The sequence below is a fragment of the Prosopis cineraria genome, unplaced genomic scaffold (genome assembly GCF_029017545.1).
Source record: "Prosopis cineraria cultivar Desert tree isolate PC_DT_omini unplaced genomic scaffold, ASM2901754v1 PC1, whole genome shotgun sequence".
NCBI classification, from domain to species: Eukaryota; Viridiplantae; Streptophyta; class Magnoliopsida; order Fabales; family Fabaceae; genus Prosopis; species Prosopis cineraria.
In genome coordinates this window covers 42,601,104-42,620,460 of record NW_026555332.1, presented here as the reverse complement: position 1 = coordinate 42,620,460, position 19,357 = coordinate 42,601,104, and the positions used below count along the sequence as shown (strand labels likewise).

The following is a 19,357-nucleotide window of genomic DNA, read 5'->3' as shown; positions in this document are numbered from 1 at the left end:
TTTGATTTTAGTGAGCAGCACAAATCCACTAAATTAATAAGTGGGTTACATACTCCAATAAAAAACATTTGATTTAATTGTAACGAATATAAAAAAATTTGTCATATATTACATGATACTAAAAAAAAACACCAAACAAATCTCAAATTTTTAGTATATGTAGTGAGGAGTGTTCTCATTGTGAGAGTTGTTTTAAATTTTTGAAGGAGCATAATTTTTGAAAATTTTAAAGTGTTAATGAAATTCAATGATTATAATTAGAAAACTAATTGAGTATCCAAATCCAATACTTAACAGGAAGATGCTGGTCTCTTTATGGAAAAAAAAATAAAAAAAAGAATAATTCTGATATAAAATACGCCTCCCAGATCGTTTCTACATTTACCCACAGTACAAAGCAAGCGCGCGTTTTCTATAGGTGATAAATCATTCCTACTTTGACCATACGCTCATGTGGAATATAGAAGACCTTGGTGGTTAATTTCCCTCAGATTTTTGGTCAAGAAACTATAAGCATAGTCTATCATAATCCTCTTCCCTAAACTCGATCCTTTACTCGCCATCACATCTGTCTCCCCTACCAAGTGAACAGTCCCCGCTTTCACTGCCTCCTCCACCTTCTTTACCTCTCTCGTCCCCTCCTCTTGTTTCTCCCTTGCTTGTTCTGTTATAAATTCCTTTAGCTTCTCTGCTAGCACCTTCTCAAACGGCTCTTTCTCGTTGCGTATATCAGTGTACCCATATCTCGCAATGCAGCGAAATATGTTCAGTTCTTTCGTATCCACACGGCTAAACAGAAACCCCACTCCTACAGGAACTTTACTGATGGGTAAGGATTTGATGCACCAGAACACAAGAACCGAGTGTAATGCTGGCACGTTCGTCATGTAATGCTTGAAGATTGGTGGGATGCCTTCAACAAGCTGTGAGTAGAACACGGCCAATCCGGGGATTCGACACAGCTTGGTCTCTTCAGCTACAATGTCCTTTACTCTTTCTGGACTGATCTTCTGGTTCATCTCGTAATGGTATTTTTGTCGGTAAACATCGTTCCAAACGTACATGATGGCCATCATGACCAAAGCAAAAGCAAGAGGAAGATACCCTCCCTGATCAAATTTGTAGAGTACTGAACTTAAATAGATAAGCTCCACAAAGCCAACGATCACTATAGCAGATGATGAAAAACATGTTGGTCTTCCTCTTCCATATCATGAGCATGATTATCACCAGCAGAGCAGATGTAAGGGTCATTACTAGTACCACAGCGATCCCTATATATACAGGCAAGAAGCAAACAGATTAACTTTACCTCATATATGCAAGTAAACAGTTCAGATTGTGAAAGAAGATGGAAAAGCAGGGATACCATAGGCATTGCCAATTGTAGTGGTGGATTTAAGCACGAGAGTAACAATGACACATAGTATCATGAGAATGTAGTTTATTTCAGGGATGTAGACTTGTCCTTCATGCTTGGTTGATGTGTGAACAATCTTCACGCGAGGAAAACATCCCAGTGAAAGGGCTTGTTGGATTATAGAGAAAGTTCCAGAGATCAAGGCTTGAGAAGCTATGATTGCTGCCAAAATAGCAATTGCAAACATTGGCCAATACAAAGGACCTACAAAATCATTCAACCTTGACTCATTAATTTCTAGCACACAGACTTTTGCGTTGGATTGGGTTTAGAATAAAGGAATCGTACATATGTAGTTGGTCAAACTCAATTACCTGGTACGGACTTGTAGAAGGTGTCAGCAACATTCTCTGGATGTTTGTGAAGATAGGAGGCTTGACCAGCATAGCATCACAGCCTTGAAACTTTCCTTTTCCTTGAATCGTGTCGGTCTTAGCGTGATCAACCTCTTGATCTTTGTTAAGTCAGCCGAACCCTCAAGATGTAAGCAAAAAAACTAGAAAACTTGAACACAAAAAAGAAGAGAGCTTGGATGAGAGAACTTGAGAGCTTAAAACATTGTTTACTTTCCTTATTGTTTACAAATGAGGGGTTGTGGGGGTATTTATAGACCTCTCCCTTTCTTTAAAAAATTCGCACCTCCTTAATGGACGGTGGAAATCAATCTGATCCTACGATTTACATTCATCCTCTAGAGTGTTCCATAAAAATATCTACAATAAATATTTAGATATTTACAAAGATATTTCTAGAGACTAACCTTCAAATTATATGTAGAATATTATTAGAACATTCTTGAATATTCTATATAGCTCCACATTTCTCCATAAGCTTTTAGAACCTTCTAAAAACTTTTAAATTTCTCCAGATTATTCTAGATTATTTTAGATACTTCTAGAACATTCTAGAACATACTAAATTCTTCTTGAATGTTTTGGATTCTTTTAAAAATCTTTCCATCGTCCTGGACGTCTCTAAAAGCACCGTAACCTTATAATTTCTTCTCTTTCTGAATAGAGATTGTGACAGTAGGCTCTCATGAGAGAAGGATAAACAATAGAGCGCACACTGATCTGTATCGCCTTTACTGAGAAATGTCCCACATCGGCGAACATGGCTTCAGCTCCTGCACGCAATTTTCCACCAACCCCACGCAAGGATAATTATTGATGGCTATACCACATGATCTACTCTTTTGTCCATAGTATAATAAAGATATTATTATTCTAGATCGAACATATATAGAAAAATGAAAGCTGTAGAGAACCTGTTATGCACATCACAATGCCTCCAAGAGAAATCCATGCCTCTGTCCTGTTCTTTTGGAAGTATTTCACAATATAATATGGATTAACAGCTTTAATGACGGATGGTTCATACTTGATGAAATTGTAAAGACCAATGCTTGCAATACAGGTGAACCACTTAAGGAGAATCGGAGCAAAATTGTTTCCCACTTTATCAGTTCCATATCTTTGAACCACAAACAAGAGGACGAGGATGACTACAGGTATCCAAACCACAACATCTGCGAACAAGCAACAGAGATTAATTACTTGTAAGTCAAGCCATGTATTGCTTTGCAAGTAAATTCATATATTTACCATCTGTTATTGATCGGGTCGCCCTCTTGATGCCTCCAACGGCAGATCAAACTGCAGCAAGCGAAAATGATTTTTCATTAACTTGGACAGAAATGATTTTTTTTTTTTTTTTGTGGCATATATACACACACCATATTTACCGAATAAGAAAGCAAACAGGTGACAAACCAAAGATGCAAGGGGTGACGACTCCATCACCAATGAACATGGAGGTACCAAGCATAGTGACAATCAAGAGAATGAACTTAGCATATTGGCTTCTCTCCAATGAAGACTTGATGCCAGAAGCCCTCTTTGTCCTGCAATCTGCTCGCTCCAGCCGATAATTCGACACCTTAGTGTCTTTCTCTTGTCCATTCGGTATCAAACTCACTTTTGCATATCGGTAAATATGAGAATACAATGCAAACGTCCCTCCTGTATATATGTTTTCCAACAGTTGATGAGAAATTACTATCACTACTGCTGTTCTAGCTAGTAATTAATAATATATTACTTGTATGTATACCTTCACCATTGTCAGTAGCTTGCAAGACGATCCAGACATATTTGATGAGAGGAAGGAGCGTGACGGTGTAGAAAATCAAAGAGAGAGCACCTAAAATGTCCTCAATGTAATTGATTCCACCGCTGAACATGCTGGACAGAACGTACAAGGGTGATGTTCCGATGTCACCGTACACGATTCCTAGGCTGACTCTGAAATGCTAGTAGTATTGTCACTGCCACAGAAACATCCTGAAACAATAAAAGAAATAATCATTCTGCTTATGTATAACACAATTGGTGGGAAAAAAGCAAAGCAAGAGTTCGTCATCATCAGCAATAATATTTTGAGACCTTCTTGTCCAGCCTAGTAGTCCCTCCCTCCATTTTAATGAAACTGGAGGTCGCCTTGAAAGCTGAACTTTGCCAAATTGAAGGCTTATCCTTTCTTGCACCTTTTTCTTATCATGATAACCTTAGTTTCTCCAATCTCAAGAGTACTATTTTAATTGATCCTTATCATATATATTGAGCATTAACACATAACTGAAAAACTGAAGGACAACCGCAATACCCTAAACTTCTTTTTTCCAGTGGAGTGAACGCGTTCGTTTGTTTGTCCAGCCGTGTGTTGTGGCTATTTTTATTTTTCTTGTTCAGTTACGAGTGGGGACCCAACTTACTAAAATAAGTTATATCGCCGAACCAATAGATGAAACAAGCCATCAACGCCCTAACTTTATATTCAGTTCTTCGATATGATATTTAAATGACTTAGAATACAAATATGCTTGTTCGTAAAATTCATCATTACTTGACATAATTTCGGACGCTACTCGACCAGTAGTGATCTTCCTCTATGCTTGAAGCTCGTCAAGTGTCACGGTATCGTCACTGCCTCTTAAAAGTAAAACACCTAAAAATTAGAGAAGCACTTTATCATTTTGGGGGGACTCACCGCGTAGCTAAAAGAGCCAGAGACAACCACGTTTCAAGCTTCCTTGCCTCTCTCATAAGCATAATTTTCTTTCATGATCATTGATTAGTCGACTTATTTGTCTTACTTAGTTGGTCTTCCAGAACTTATTCCCATTCACAATTTCACAAGAAATTAGAACTGTTGCTTTAATTTCAGTTAAACGTGGAACTGTCCTGCTAAACAGCTAATCTCTCGATCTCTGGTTTTTTTTTTTTTCCCGCCCGATCTGAGTTAATTAAAGTTAGTTAATTATAATAAGGACGTAATGGATATTTAACACTTAAATTTTCTGAAAGGCTAAACTATACATACATTTAGTCCTTTAATTTTTCATAATATTTCATTTTAGTACCTTAACTTTATAAAGTGTCTTTTTAGTCTTTTAATCCTAATACTATTAGTTTTATCCTAACAAATTTTTATATTAAATTTTTAAATATTGACAAAACATATTCAAATGTTGACATATTAAGTTTAGCTTTTTAAAAAATAACAATGATTGACACAAACAATAATCATTTAAAATTAATAATATTAGGATTGAAGGATTAAGAAAATATTTTACAAAATTAAATAATCAAATTGAAATCTTATATAATGTTAGAGAACTAAAAATATACTTTAGTTCTCTAACATTAAATAATCAAATTGAAATCCTATATAGCTCTAGACTTGATGGTGCTGACTCCAATGACTCCGGCCTTTGTGGCTCCAACCCCTGTGGTGCCAGCCCCGGTGGCTCCAGCCCTATGGTGTTGGCCTCAATGACTTTGTCCCCGATGATTATGGTCCTTGTGGCTTTGACCCTTGTGGTGCTAGCCCTGATAGCTCCGGCTCTTGTGGCTTCGACCCTTATGGTATTAGCCCCAATGGCTCTGATCCTTGTGGCCAAACAGGCCTACTATTAAATTAGAGTTGCCATTTATCCTTTGAGGAATGTTATACTGGTGCTTGTTAAAGGGCACTTTAGGAGGCTGCCCGCGGAGTCCATTTATTCTTTAAAGGTGTGAGCCAATTGAAGCTTGCTCTTGTGATGATCTAGACAGTATAGCAAAGATATTCCTCAGTCCATCCTTTAGAGTTTGTAACAAAGCTCTTTACCTCTTGTTAGCTTCTACTTCATGTCCTGTGTATAAGACTCAGGTCTATTTTTTCTAATAACATATTGATCCTTATGTGTCTTTGGCATTCTTTCACACGAGTCCCACTGTGCGTGCCAAAAATAGTTCATGAAAAACAATCAGGCGTGGTGTCGTGACGCATGCCAGAGACGCGGGGTCTCAAAAAGATAGAAGAATCTAATTTCTATTCAAATGCAGGAACCTGGGCTCTGTTACCACAATTCACCCAAATATGAAAATGAGAAATAAAGAAAATTAATGCAAATGCAAGGAAACAGAGATATATTAATTAAAGAAAGAGGTGGCAGGCTATGATAGCCGTACAATAGAAAAATAAAGATTAAAATTACATGATAAAAGAAAAAGTAAAATAAAGTAACAGACATGAAGTCTAAGACTGGTTATTTGTTGATGCTCATAATGATTGTTGAGAGAAAGTTCTTCTATTTATAAATGATCCTGGCTTGGTGTCCAAACACAATTATCATCATTTTTTTAAATTTAGAAAGCACTTTTTTCATCATGGTCGCTCATCATGAGTGATGGTTTTGACTTAATGCCTAAGGTTTCATAAATATTTTATTTTTTTATAATTATTTTAAAGTTAATTAAATTAAGTCAATCTCATGCCTCCAAATTTACAATTTGAGTGCAAACAATAATATAAAAAAAGAACTTAAAAACTTGGGTGAGATAGCTCCTGCCAATATCCCCCCTCCCTCCACACCATACCTCAATTTGCACCGTTAACTAAATCAGCTGATGAAATTAAAATTATTATTTTAATATTGATAAAAAAGAAAAAATCAACGCTCCAATAACCTTAACAAAATCTTAAAATTTATTAATTTTATCTACAAATTAAATAAGTTTTTACTTTGTTCATATACATCCTTAAAAAAATTTCTTACTTTCCTACATCAACATAGGTGTAAATATGAGAGATCAAGGGAGTGAAAAAAAATGTGAAATTAATAAATTTAATTTGAGGGAAAAAAATATTAAATGGGAGAGATCGTCAGAGAAGATTGGGATCTATTTAGAATCAAAACAAAACTCTCAACCAAGTTTTATATTTAGAATAAGAGAGAGTGACAGAATTCTTCTATTTCGTTGTACATATTTGACGAGGTAGGGAGCCGTATATTATTTAAAAGGTATAAACTATGCAGTTTACACATTGAACTTTAATACTAATGACTAACAAAAAAATATTTTTTGAGTTATAAGATCGTAGGTAATTTACAAATATCTCTATAAGTATTTTTTAAATTTGAAAATATGTCTTGATCCAATAACTCTTAAACCCAACTCACTTAAATTTTGGAAATATAGTAAAAAAAAATTCATCAAGCCATTTTTTTTGGCCAATGGGACAAGTCAAAGCCATTGATAAATGATGATAATAGAGGAAACATGCCACTGTTAATGCTCGAGAATATATAGGCACATTACTAATTTATTATCTTTGACCTTTTATAAAAGAAATTAGCATTCTTGTACTTTAGCATCTTCTGATTGATGATTGGTACGGAATTTTTTTTTTTTGGGGACCAATGATATGAAACTGTTAGCATAGGACATTTTGATTGATAAAATTATAATCGTACGGGAAACTCGACTACTCGAGGACCTTATAATTTTTTCACGCGTCGACGAGCCATGGAAACAAAACACCAATACTGAATCTCCACGTAGCCGGAAGATGGCACGACGTGTACAGGCCCATCACAGCACGGAAGACAGAACGTCCCAACCGACGCGATTACAACCTGACCATAGAATTCTGTGAGCCCGACACGTGGCATTCGTCGTTGAGCCCAGGCTTTCTTTACGATCCACATCCTTCACTCATTTCTCTTAGGAGGAGTATACTGACACAGCGCTAACAAGTTTTCACGCGGTTCGTTACTTCACCCTGGTCAATCTGTTCCTTTCGTTTTTCCCTTTTGGTTGAATTTCTTATTATTATTTTTTTAAATTGTCACTATTCTGTTGATGAAATGAAACTACTCTTTCTTCTCATGTTCATTTAAATTGTGTTTTTCTTTTTTTGAAATTTTTTGGTGGGAATATAGAGGAGGGGGTTGCGGGTTCGAACATTCTGGACTCGTGGTGAGGGAGCGTGATCTTGATCTGCGCTTGAGTCTCCTCCTTCTACGGCAGATGGAGTGGTGGGATAAGCTAGTCCACCCGATGCGTAGTGTTTGGATTAGCATCGCTACCCGCCTCGGCATTCGCAAAACAGGTAAGCTCCTCCTCTTCTCCTTGGGGTTGATGGTGCCCTGTCGCCTCTTCTTCTCTCGCCTTGTTGATGTTTTTGGGAATTTTGTTTGATGATTAATTAGATGGTACTATCTCTGGACTTATTTATAACAAACAAGTGATATTATTATAAATAGTGACTTACAGCATTGGCTGTTGGTTAAGATTAAGGTTCTGATGCGGTGTAATTGTAGTTGCAGTTGTAATAGCAGTTTCAAGCATGTTTGGGACAATCCTGATTATGGTTGAGGCAGGGTGTTGTAATAATTTGACTGTTTTTCTCAGTGATGGACAGGGACGATCCTGATTTGATTCAGTTCTTCTGTGATGAAAAGAAATTAGATTGACAAGAAGCTGTTTCTGATGCTTGTTACTCGCATGGAACGATATATATGAACCCTGCTGGAAGTTAAATTTATAACAATGTTAATTTGTGATGTGTGCTTTAAGTTTCCGTTGTTTTCATTACAGACCCATAAAGAAGCCGATGCAGAACGACTATTAGGTACTGCCTTTAATGTTGTGAAACTCGAGAAATTAACCAGGAGTCTAAAGCTACAGAGGGCCAAAACATAATAATATGATAGTTCTTTGGGGTTTTTTTCCCCCAACAGAACAACAGATATGAGGAATATTACTAGTTTCTGTTGTTTATCATAGATAATTAGTACCCGAGTTTTGTTCTGTACAATTAGAGAAGTTGCTAGCGATTGATGTTAGAGGTGGACTTTGGAAAAATGTGCAGGATTGCTGAAAATACGAAATGAAGTGAAGGCTTCTGAATATCATGATATACATGTTATGTGGGAGATGCTGAAAAGAAACGAGTCAGAGTTGACTGGATCTCCTGGAAAAAGCAAGAAGAGGCACTATTTGAAGCTGTTCAGATGGGCTAGGTGTGCTCCATGTATTATCCGCTCCTGATGTTCATGACACGGAGTCTTTCTCTGCCCAGAATGCACCACCTACATCGGTGTGGATTTTGTGTTTAATAAAGGGTACAGAGGATTCTATGTACTGTAGAACATGATGTCCTCTGAATCAAATAAGTTATCTGTGAATATCAAGCCAAGCTCTCCTGCCAGTTAGTTTCCTTCATCGTCCACTGTGGTTTATACCATAGGAATGTGGCCCGTCCCCTGCTCTCGTGCTTTGTAGCGTTATGAACCTCTGTGGTATCTGTAGTCTGTGCTGTGCTTCATCATCTTGGAAGGCACGACCAGACGTTCATGTACTTCTACAGTATATAATATAAAGTATTAGCTTTATCTTGTGTTTTGGCTAAGGATGTTACCTTTGAGTTTTGAGGGGAACTCTAATCTCAGGATGTTAATTACTTTCGAGGTATACTCTCAAATCCTATGTACTTATTTTACGCCAATGTAAGTTGTCATGTCCGGACACAGTTGGTGACTTATTTTGGGACTAAAACACACCACTTAAAGTAAAATCTAGGTGAACCTTTCTTTCTTTCTTTCTTTCTTTCTTTTTCAATGCATGATTTGTCAAGTGTAAACTATTGATTGAATTTTAGAAATGAAAAGGCAGAAGAAAGGGAAAATTACACTAATGAAAAAATTTATTATCTAAAAAAGTCTCATAAAATTTATAAAATACTTTAAAGTCTTGAATCCTGCGCATTTATAAATGGTAATAAACATTTATAACTTACAATTCTCGTTGCCAAGTTGTAAACATGCAAGACTCAAAACTTAAAAGTATTTTGTAAATTTTATAAGATTTTTAGTAATAAATTCTTTTTTATAGGATCTAGATGTAATTTTCTCTATAAAAAAGTGATATTGTCATAAGCTGTTTTTAATAAATTCTTTAATATACATGTGACTGTAATACAAAAATATATATATTTGCATATGGTTTGGGACTTGGGATTGGTTAGCAGTTAGCTGTTACACATAACTATATGTGGCCTTAAAGGTAGGAGACAATGTAATGTCTAGTAGCTGTTTGCAGGTTGTAACGCTCCCTTATAATATTCTTTGATTACGGCCTTTCAATTATTGGGATTGTTGGCTTTCACATCTGAGTCGTAGATTAATTAACTTGAGTTCATTTCACCTGCCTTACAGAGATTCCTAATGGAAGTGTGATCCTTCTTCCAAGACAATTTTTTTTTAAGCCAAAAAGAAAAGCTTGAAGCAATGTAGTGGTTGTTTGGCAAACTATTTTGAAAATAATGTTTTATTTTTCAGAATAAAAAACAAAAAAATTGTTTAACAACATATTTTCAAAAAGTGTCAAAAAAAAATAAATGTTATTTTTTAGAATAGAAAACCGAAAACATATTTTAAATGTTATGAGATTATTATTACGAAGAATAAAAAAGAATTAAAAAACACTTGTTTTCATCATTGCTTTTTTCAAAACATGATATACAAAACACTAATTTTTAAAATAATAAAATAAAACAGTTTTAAACAAGCCCACAAATTCTACCTTTTAGCGTGGCAAGAATCAAATAGAAAGAAATTATGAGATATCAACGGTAGTAAATTATTGGTTAGATTAGAACAAATACACAAGAAGTGAGATATAAAAGCCACTCATGGAGGGGGGAAAACAGCCTTGACAAGTCTTTCTTCCTACTTTCTTGATTTTTCTGCTTGGATTATAACATTGTTGAATATTCCACATTCCATGGTAGCAAAGAAAATAGAAAATTAGGAGTTAGGGACACAAATAGACAGAAAGCATAAACACACACACACACATGTACATCACTATCATTAGAAATCAAGTCAAGTACGCAGGTTGACAAATTAAAGAAGAGCCAAAAACAAAATGCCAGAGGAGAGAAAACTCAATTTTCATTCTGCGAGTCACTCTTATGGTGTTGGTAAAATATACACAACACCACATATACTACCAAGCTTACTCCACTTAACAACGTAAGAAGCCAATAATAATTGTCCAAGCGTGCTTCATTCATATCATCAGAGAACCAACTTGTTTTCCCTCTTGAACTCGTAAACACTTCCACAAGCGTGATCAACAGTGCACTGACGAAGCTTCCAACCCCAAAAACACTGGTGTACAGTGCAATCCCCATCGTTCTCATGGCCACTGGAACTTCACTGTAGAAGAACTCCTGCATTCCCACCACAGTGAAAATGTCCGAAATCCCCAGAAGTATGTACTGCGGAAGCAGCCAGAATATGCTCAATGGTACCGTTTCGGTCTTCATCTCTCTCCCCATTTCAAGTCTCTTCCTTTCAACCAGAGCTGCAATAACCATGGCTATGATTGAAAGCACCATTCCTATTCCCATCCTTTGCATCACGCTTATGCCCTTCTCCTGACGCGTGATGATCTGAGCCAGTGGTATGAAGACTCTGTTGTATAATGGCATTAATAGAATTATGGAGAGCGTGATGGCACTCTGAAGTGTGGCGGGTGGGATCTTGAACTTGCCACCTATGTTCCTCTTCATCGTCATTCCTTGCTTTGTGAAGAACGTGGCAGGCTGTTGGAAGATGACCGCGAACATCAGAAGCATTGTCCATATCGGCAAAAGCCGAAGCACGACCTTGGCATTCGAAACCATGAACATCCTCCTCTTGGGAATGTTGTCCATGTTTTCATGACACAACGACTTCTCTTGCAGTCTGTCACAAGAAATTTAACAGTCAACTTATGCGAGTTACAGTAAACACATGACTTTCCAAGCGACGAAAGTATGACATCCATAATTTGGAAAGCGGGAACTTACTCGAGCTCGGATACTTCAGACTTGTCGATAGGTGGGGTTGTTCCGCCATGGAAGCGTCTGAGAATAGAAGCTTTGATTGCGTGGAGCAGGTTGATAAAGGATTTGTTAGAAGTTTTAGAATGGTGGTGTTGTTTGAACAAATAGATAGGGCTTCCAAACGAGAAAATGAGAATAGAGAGACCCATTGAGATGGTAGGGATGGCGAAACCTAGGACCCAGCCAAAGGTGTCTTGGACGTAGGACATGATGGTGACGCCCAATAGGCTTCCGCCACATATACCGAAGTACCACCACTGGAAGAACAGTGTCTTCGTATTGGAGTTTTGATCGTCCTTGCTACATGGTAATTCCTCCTCGTCATCCAGCTGGTCTGCTCCGAATGCTTGCAGAGAGGGATTATAACCACCTTGTCCCAATGAAATTACGTAAAGAGACAAAGTTAGAAACGAGGATGGCATTATTATTGTCCTGTGTCGATTCGGCCTCGTCCTTCCCACTGCTGTTATTGTCAATGCTGCAAGTCCCTGGGTACGAGGATCCACACAGAAACAAAATGAAATAACCTTTTCCATTTTGTTTATCATCAGATTAATTTTTATTATTTTTGATAAAAGTTTAAGTGACCTGGTTTAACCAAATTATTGGGGAAAATATCTTCACACTAAAAGCTCCCATGACCATAAGTTGACAGCTATGGAAAGTACATCTGTATATGCCGGGGACATTAACAATTAACAAAGTAACATTTTCCATCTCATCACATCACTAATTAATAAGATAATGATGCCAACAGCAGGTTTGACTCGATACACTTACGGGGTGTGAGTCGATTAATCCATGTCAATTAAATCATTTTTGTTGAATTTTCAAAAAAAATGTAAGTATAAGATGAATTAATACTTTATATGTCTATTCCTAATAGGACAATTTTGAAGTAAAAAAAAATATATCCACTTAATTATGAAAGTTGTAAAGCATGTTAATGGGGAAAAAAAGGTTGGTAAAGCATGCATGACTCATACTCCAATACCTTTATGAATTATCATCTTCATCTGATATAGCAAAAAAAAAAATCAACTAAATTATGAACAACGTTCAATTAAAGAACAAACAGACTAATCAGACATAAAAAATTAAGAAAAATTAAAAACCATTTAATTATTAGAAAGGATGAAGATAGAATGATGAACTAAATTATCCTCCCCCTAATATGGGAATTACCACATCTTTTATAAATCTCTTGAATTATAACTTTTAATCTTACGAGTTAAATTAACTTTTCCCTTCTCATAAATATGATTGACTTATTTTCCCTTCATATTTTGATCATTTTGTTATTGTCTTTATCTTTTTAATCCAATATTCCACCTCATTTTTTTCCAGCAACAAAACATCCCCTTAAAGATTATGAATTTGTTTCGTTCGAAAAAAAGATTATGAATTTGAATCTTCTATATAATATTGTGAAGTTCTTGTAGAACTCAGAGAGAGAGAGAGAGAGAGAGAGAGGAGAGAATAGGGAGGACAAAGAAAGAACCGAAGTTGATTTGTTTCACAGACATTCTCACTTTTTGTGTCACTCTCAAAAGTAAACAATTCTAGGAAAACATGCATCAATCATTTCCTATATAAACTTTGTATTGATGTATTCTGGAAAAAAAAAAAACAGATAATAGATTGGGGAGAGTAACTTACAGTAACATAGAGGAAAGAAGAGAGCATGATGGTGGAGTATTTGTGGAAATAAGCGTCAGAAATGGGAGCTACAAACAGTGGCATTATGGAGGTGAATCCACACCAACTATTCACCATCTTCGCGGCAGACGAGTTGCTCATCTTCACTACATCTGTTAGATATGTCACTAAGTTTGACGCCACCCCCTTGAATGCAAATCTCTCTATACCAGCAATAACTGTCATACATATCAAAAACCACATGTTATGCTTCTAATATATACAGAAACATGGGGCCAGAAGAACATATTGGAATTAATATGCATGTCAGTCGAACTTCTGATCAGCCTTTATCTGATATCAAAGGAAATAAGAATCCGTACTTCGATCTGTTTTTCTCGTTCATGATGATGAAATGTAAGTGTATTATGGTTGGAAAATGAGAAAGTAGACATAAATATGGCTTACCTATGAGCAGTATACACGATTTGTTAAACCCCTGGGGTCTCTGCCCGCCAGCCATGTGAGATGGAAAATTGAGAAGAAAAGGAAAAATGAAGTTTTTCTGCACTCTGAAGCTTGTTACTGAAGGGACGACAAAGAAGAGGGAAATAAGAACTGAAACCAAAAGGGATTCTGCTTCTTCATGTAGAAGTGAATATTGTACTTAGTTTGGCCTTTTCAGTCTGTATAGTCAGGAGATACTCTCAGTCCCTTTGGTGGTTAATTATATAGCAGAGGACTTGGCTTTAGCTCTTTAACGGGACAAAAAAAAGTTGTTACTGTTTGTTGGATTCTCGGTCAAGTATCTCATTATAATTGCTTGTTTAATTGACATCTTTAAACTGTGGTGCTTATGATGAGCGCAGTCCCTCGATCATATCAGACACATCTTTTAAAAATCTATTAAAAATAATAGGCTAAATAAACAAATTATCCCATGAACTTAGATTAAGTAATGCCATTGACCCTAAACTTATTTATTATGCAAATTGTTTCATCAATTTTTTAAAACAGTGCAATTTAACCTTTGCTATTAACAAAAGTTAACTTTGATTATTAATTAACCATAAAATGATAGAACAAGATCTCAAAAATTATAGAAAAGGGCAACAAAAATTATAATAAAGGATTCAAAAATTAAAGACAAGGACCTAAAAGTTACATGAAAGGACCAGAAAAATTTGGTCTTTTTCTATGATTCTTGAAGTTGTCTTCTATCAGTATCCAATTAACTAATGGTTAAAATTGTTAACATTAAGAACTAAATTGCATTACTTTTTGAAAAATTGAGAGAACAATTTGTACGAATTCAAAGTCTATAGTGTTATTAGACCTAAAATTCAAAGGTAATTTACTCATTTACACTCAAAATAATAAAGTTATATTTTTAGCATCAACTTCAGCTTTTGATCGGATCCTTGACGAGCAGAAATTGTGTTAAGAGTGCGGAACCCAAATTTCCTCACTTACTTGATCCTCCATAACTCGAGTCCTATACGCGCATGCCACATTATCCAAAGAGGATATTCCAAATATCAGAACTAATAGGATGGAGTTGCTAGCTAAACTGATGTTGATATGATGGCCTACAGTGACAAATACTCAGCTGAAAATGGTCAAATGGACTCAGACCACTTTCTAGTTTGCCAGACATGCATGTGCATGCAAGTCATCCTTGATCAAGCTAACGACAATCTTAATTAAAAAGGACTCTTCCACACTGTGGCCACCTTTCTTTGCCATTTCAATGTCACTTTATCATCTTCTTTATGTTCCACCACCATTTGAGCTTAAAGTGAATTTCCTACTCAATCCCAACTTTTATTTTCTGTGATATTATGGGGATTCAAAGTTAAAAAGGGTTGGGTCAATACTCGGCACCACAATTGCACTGGGCTGGTGGTGGATTGTCCTTACATTAGGCAGCAGATTAGCATCAGGAACAAACCAAAAGACGTGGAGTAACATGTCATGGCACACGCGCACACGCTACACACACACTCAGGCTCGCAGAGGTTACAGACAATCCTATATATCCAAGACATAATCATGATCAGGAGGCAAGGTTGCAGAGATGCTTTTCGCCATACTTGCTGTGTGTGTGGTGCTTCAATGAGATGGATACCACTTTTCTTTTGACTATGTACAGTTCCCACATGTCTGTCGATGTGCAGGACGGATCGATTAATTGTAAGTGTCACGTACTCACGTTTTTGGTTCTTTATCTTTGGTGATCATATAGGTGATTGAGTTTCTGGGCTTTTTGTGTTTTGTGAGAACTGATTCTCAGTGATCCAACCAACAAAATTCGGTAGCTTACGTACTTTCTGTTGTTCAATGAATTATCATGCTTTATACTACAGATTTTTCCTGTTTATTTGATTTAATCAATCTATTCAAGTATGAAAACCTCGCAAACTATATATGTGACCAAGACTGAGATAAGCTATAATAAATACTCGCCACTATAAGTTCGTCAAGCAATCTCATCAGCCACAATGGTCCCTTGAACTTCTACGAACGCATGTATAAGTTCGCCAAACATATATGTCCTATAATATGATATGAAAGCCATAATCACACCGCGTTTCTTACCGTTACGTATGCATGTACAATTCTAACTCAATCCCATGAAAGCCCGCACTAAGATTACGTAACTATTCAAGTAATTGTTCCCCCTTTTTAAACCTTTTAAAAGCTAAGATTCGAAAAAGAGAAAAAGGATAGAAAATAAAAGTAGTACACCGAAATTGCAGAACACTTATCGTAAGTACTCTACGAAAATCTCATGATTAATGGGAGCTGGACTGGAAATCTGCTGAGCTGAATGGATTTGACATGAAATATATCAGAGAGAGAGAGGAGAGTAATCCATGCAAAGGATCAGAACCGTAGAGGGAGCAGCGTGTATGAATATTAATTAATTAAGTAATATTATATTGAATGGGAAGACTTTTAAGATTAAAAGTGCTGTGTATTGGATGAAATAATTGGGAGACACTATCATGACGTTCAAAAGGATTTCACTGATGACCATCTCTGCTTTAATTTCCACTATAAACATGATAAAGAAGGTATGTTTCTGGTATGTTATTGGTTTGGGATCGAAATTGAAAGCTTCTTTTCATGGACAAGATCAGGTGATAAGTTTCCATTTATTCAAGTGAGTGATCTTAAAATTGACCATATCTCAGTTTTTAGTGCCCAAGGTACCACTTCGCTTTAATAATTTTTGTCTTTCTTCAAAAGAAAAGAAGACTTATCTTTTTCCAGAAAAAATAGAAATTATAATAATTTTGATATAAAAAATGAAAATTATAATAATTATCTCTACCGTGAGAGATGAAAAGATAAGATATATATATATATATATATTTTTAAAGCTTTATATCAGTTAAAAATATTATTTTGGATAACAATAAATATCTCCTAAAATATCAAATAAAGATATAATATATTTATATTAAATAATATATAAAAATAACCACAGAGAATTATAAAAATTTGAGTCATAATTTCAATAAAAAGAATTTATTTCACTGTGATCAATATCATCACAAAAAAATCAGACAGGCCCACCATGTTCTAAAGAAAATAATCTACCTAATTAGGTAATCAGGGGTGTACACATGCATTGTGAGGGGGCCATGCCCCCTCCCCCAGCTTCTTCCCTCTTATTTGCATTTGTATGGATCTAATATATTTAAAGTTTAATATACCTGGATGAAATATTTACACACACTTATGTAATATTTCCTTTTATTTTATTTATACGGTAAAGAAAAGTTTTTTTTGTCCTATTAATAAATCATGTAATTAAATTTTTACTATAAGTTTTCATTTTTTACCCTTCATTAAAAATTGGTGAGAGAAATATATTATTAAAGCATACATATTTAATAGGAGATAAAGTAAAACTTATTAAATTTTTAAATAAAATTAATAAATTTTATTTTTTATATTTTGATAAAACATATTAGAAGTGACTTGTAAGTAAAACTATAAACATATTAGTTAGTTATAGTGTCTAATTCATTTATTTTAAGTAAGAATAAAACATTTATTATATTACTTTATTAAAATATTTCCATTTTTAAAATTATCACTTCAATGATAATATTTCAGGAAGCTTTTACTATTTAGATTGCTTGTATGGGACCTCAGAGAGTGATAATAAGAGTTTGTTATAAAATATGTTGAAAATGACTTGAAAATTAAGACTTATGAATTTTTTTATATATTATTTATTCTATAACAAACTTTTATTATTAACATTATTAACACTTTAAGACCCATTTATTTTGATTTAATTGAAAGAAATATATATATATATATATATAAGGATAAATATGTAAGTATTTCCTTGTACATAATTATCATTAGTTTTAAAAGTTGTAATTTATTTTTTAAAAAAATTATTTATAAAGAATGTAAAAATTCAAATTAACAATATATGCTTGCGCATATTTTTTCTAAAAACAATTGGCCCCCCTCAACCTCAAGGCCGGTTTCACCCCTAAAACAATGATGATTAATTGCTCTCATGGGCCATACATATAAAAACCAAGAAAATTACTAATCTTGCTCCTTGGTTTTTCTAAAGCAAGAAGTGAAACATGCATTAATACGTACATACATGTATAATTGTATTTGAAGATGATGGTATGGTTGAGTCCACTGGTTTTCAGGTATAGGAGAGTAAAGAAGGAAGGAGATCAACTGATCAACAAATTTGTATTATTTGCGAAAAGAGAAGAGAGTTTGTTAACTTGCTAATTAAAGTGCGTGTAGAGTCGGGTTGGAATTGTACTTATCTCCTCAGGTATGCTTGCTTGTACTTATAGTCTATACTCAACTATTTATATACTAAAGAAAGTAACAAAAAAAAAAATACATGATATTCTGATCCATTTCTTAGATCACTTCATTTGCTTCATTCTGACATATTTTCAAGGCCAAATTAAGTATAATTTGTAATTTTTCTTTAATAAATTATCTAATTAAATATTGAAAGTTCACATCACTAAACATGACGGACCCAATCTCTTTTGCTCGGAGCGCTTCTCAAAGATTGATAGACACTTGGATAGGGTTCACATGGTACCTATCCCTGACCTTCTCTTCGAGATTCAGAAAAGCATTAGAGACCTCATCCCAACACTATAAAGTTGAATCGCCAAAAAAAAAAAACATTTTGCGAGAGATTTTATTATAAAAATTAATAACAAATACATGAAATAAGTTTATCTAAGTTTCGCGGTCACGTTTGAAGATGAGGTGGTGAAGATCACAACCAGCAGCGTTTGTTCTTCCCAACAACGCGCTCAATGTCACTATCTCACTGTACAAAACGAAATGATCTTATAATGCTAGCAAGAGATAGTTTTACTGGCTTCTTCTTCTTCTCTTAATACAAATGGTTTTACTGTCTTCTAAATTGTGTGTTTTAAATTGATCACTTCAAAAAAGAAAATAAAAGTAGTTTTAAAAGTCCCATTATAGCTACAATCTTAATAGGCTAGAATTTCTAATCTTCATTGTATTACAGCGAAGAAATTTTTTTCATCGTCAAGTGAATTTTGATGGTCTGATTTTTTTTTTTTTTCAATCTTCAAATAGAGTATCTTAATTTATTGATGAAAACATAAGGTATCTTAATTATAGTGCTGTAATAAGAATTTTGTAATATTCAAACCCATTAGTCTGTCTTTCTTAAAGAGTCCCATCCATACTCAAATTGGGCCCCGTCTCCTTTTAAAATCCAAAATCACAACCCAATTGAAACATGTGGTAGGCCCAACTAGCAAAAGTTGGATAATTTTCGGCATTTAGATTGTATCCATGACATAGGCTTATCATATAAATTTGAATATTTGAATGCTTGGTTGCATCAAGATAAATATGAATACATAAATTCACCATAAGATAAAATTCTCATGTGAAATTCAATCATTTAAATTTTTATCGATCAGGTCCAGACATTTTAGTTTTTCGTCCATAAACAAATCCTCTTCGAAAAATTTAATAATTTATGGAAGACAATTCAATAAGCGCTAATCCATAGGCACTTGAGAA

The 19,357-nt window shown here is 34.8% G+C and overlaps 2 protein-coding genes and 1 pseudogene across 2 annotated transcripts; 1 reads left to right on the top strand and 2 right to left on the bottom strand.

Annotated features, from left to right (window-relative positions):
- Positions 1-412: 412 nt before the first annotated feature.
- LOC129301845 (potassium transporter 5-like) lies at positions 413-4,524 on the bottom strand (annotated as a pseudogene).
- Positions 4,525-7,315: 2,791 nt separating this feature from the next.
- LOC129301839 (uncharacterized) lies at positions 7,316-9,345 on the top strand. Its single transcript, XM_054940449.1, has 3 exons — positions 7,316-7,398; positions 7,689-7,858; positions 8,621-9,345. The coding sequence occupies exons 1-3, from the start codon at positions 7,316-7,318 to the stop codon at positions 8,797-8,799; spliced, it is 432 nt and encodes a 143-aa protein (XP_054796424.1). The 3' UTR covers positions 8,800-9,345.
- Positions 9,346-10,467: 1,122 nt separating this feature from the next.
- On the bottom strand, positions 10,468-13,997 carry LOC129307830 (protein NRT1/ PTR FAMILY 5.8-like). Its single transcript, XM_054948750.1, has 4 exons — positions 13,748-13,997; positions 13,301-13,518; positions 11,606-12,129; positions 10,468-11,501 (listed from the first exon to the last, which is right to left on the bottom strand). Exons 1-4 carry the CDS (start codon positions 13,800-13,802, stop codon positions 10,697-10,699), a joined length of 1,602 nt encoding a protein of 533 aa, XP_054804725.1. The 5' UTR covers positions 13,803-13,997; the 3' UTR covers positions 10,468-10,696.
- Positions 13,998-19,357: the final 5,360 nt, after the last annotated feature.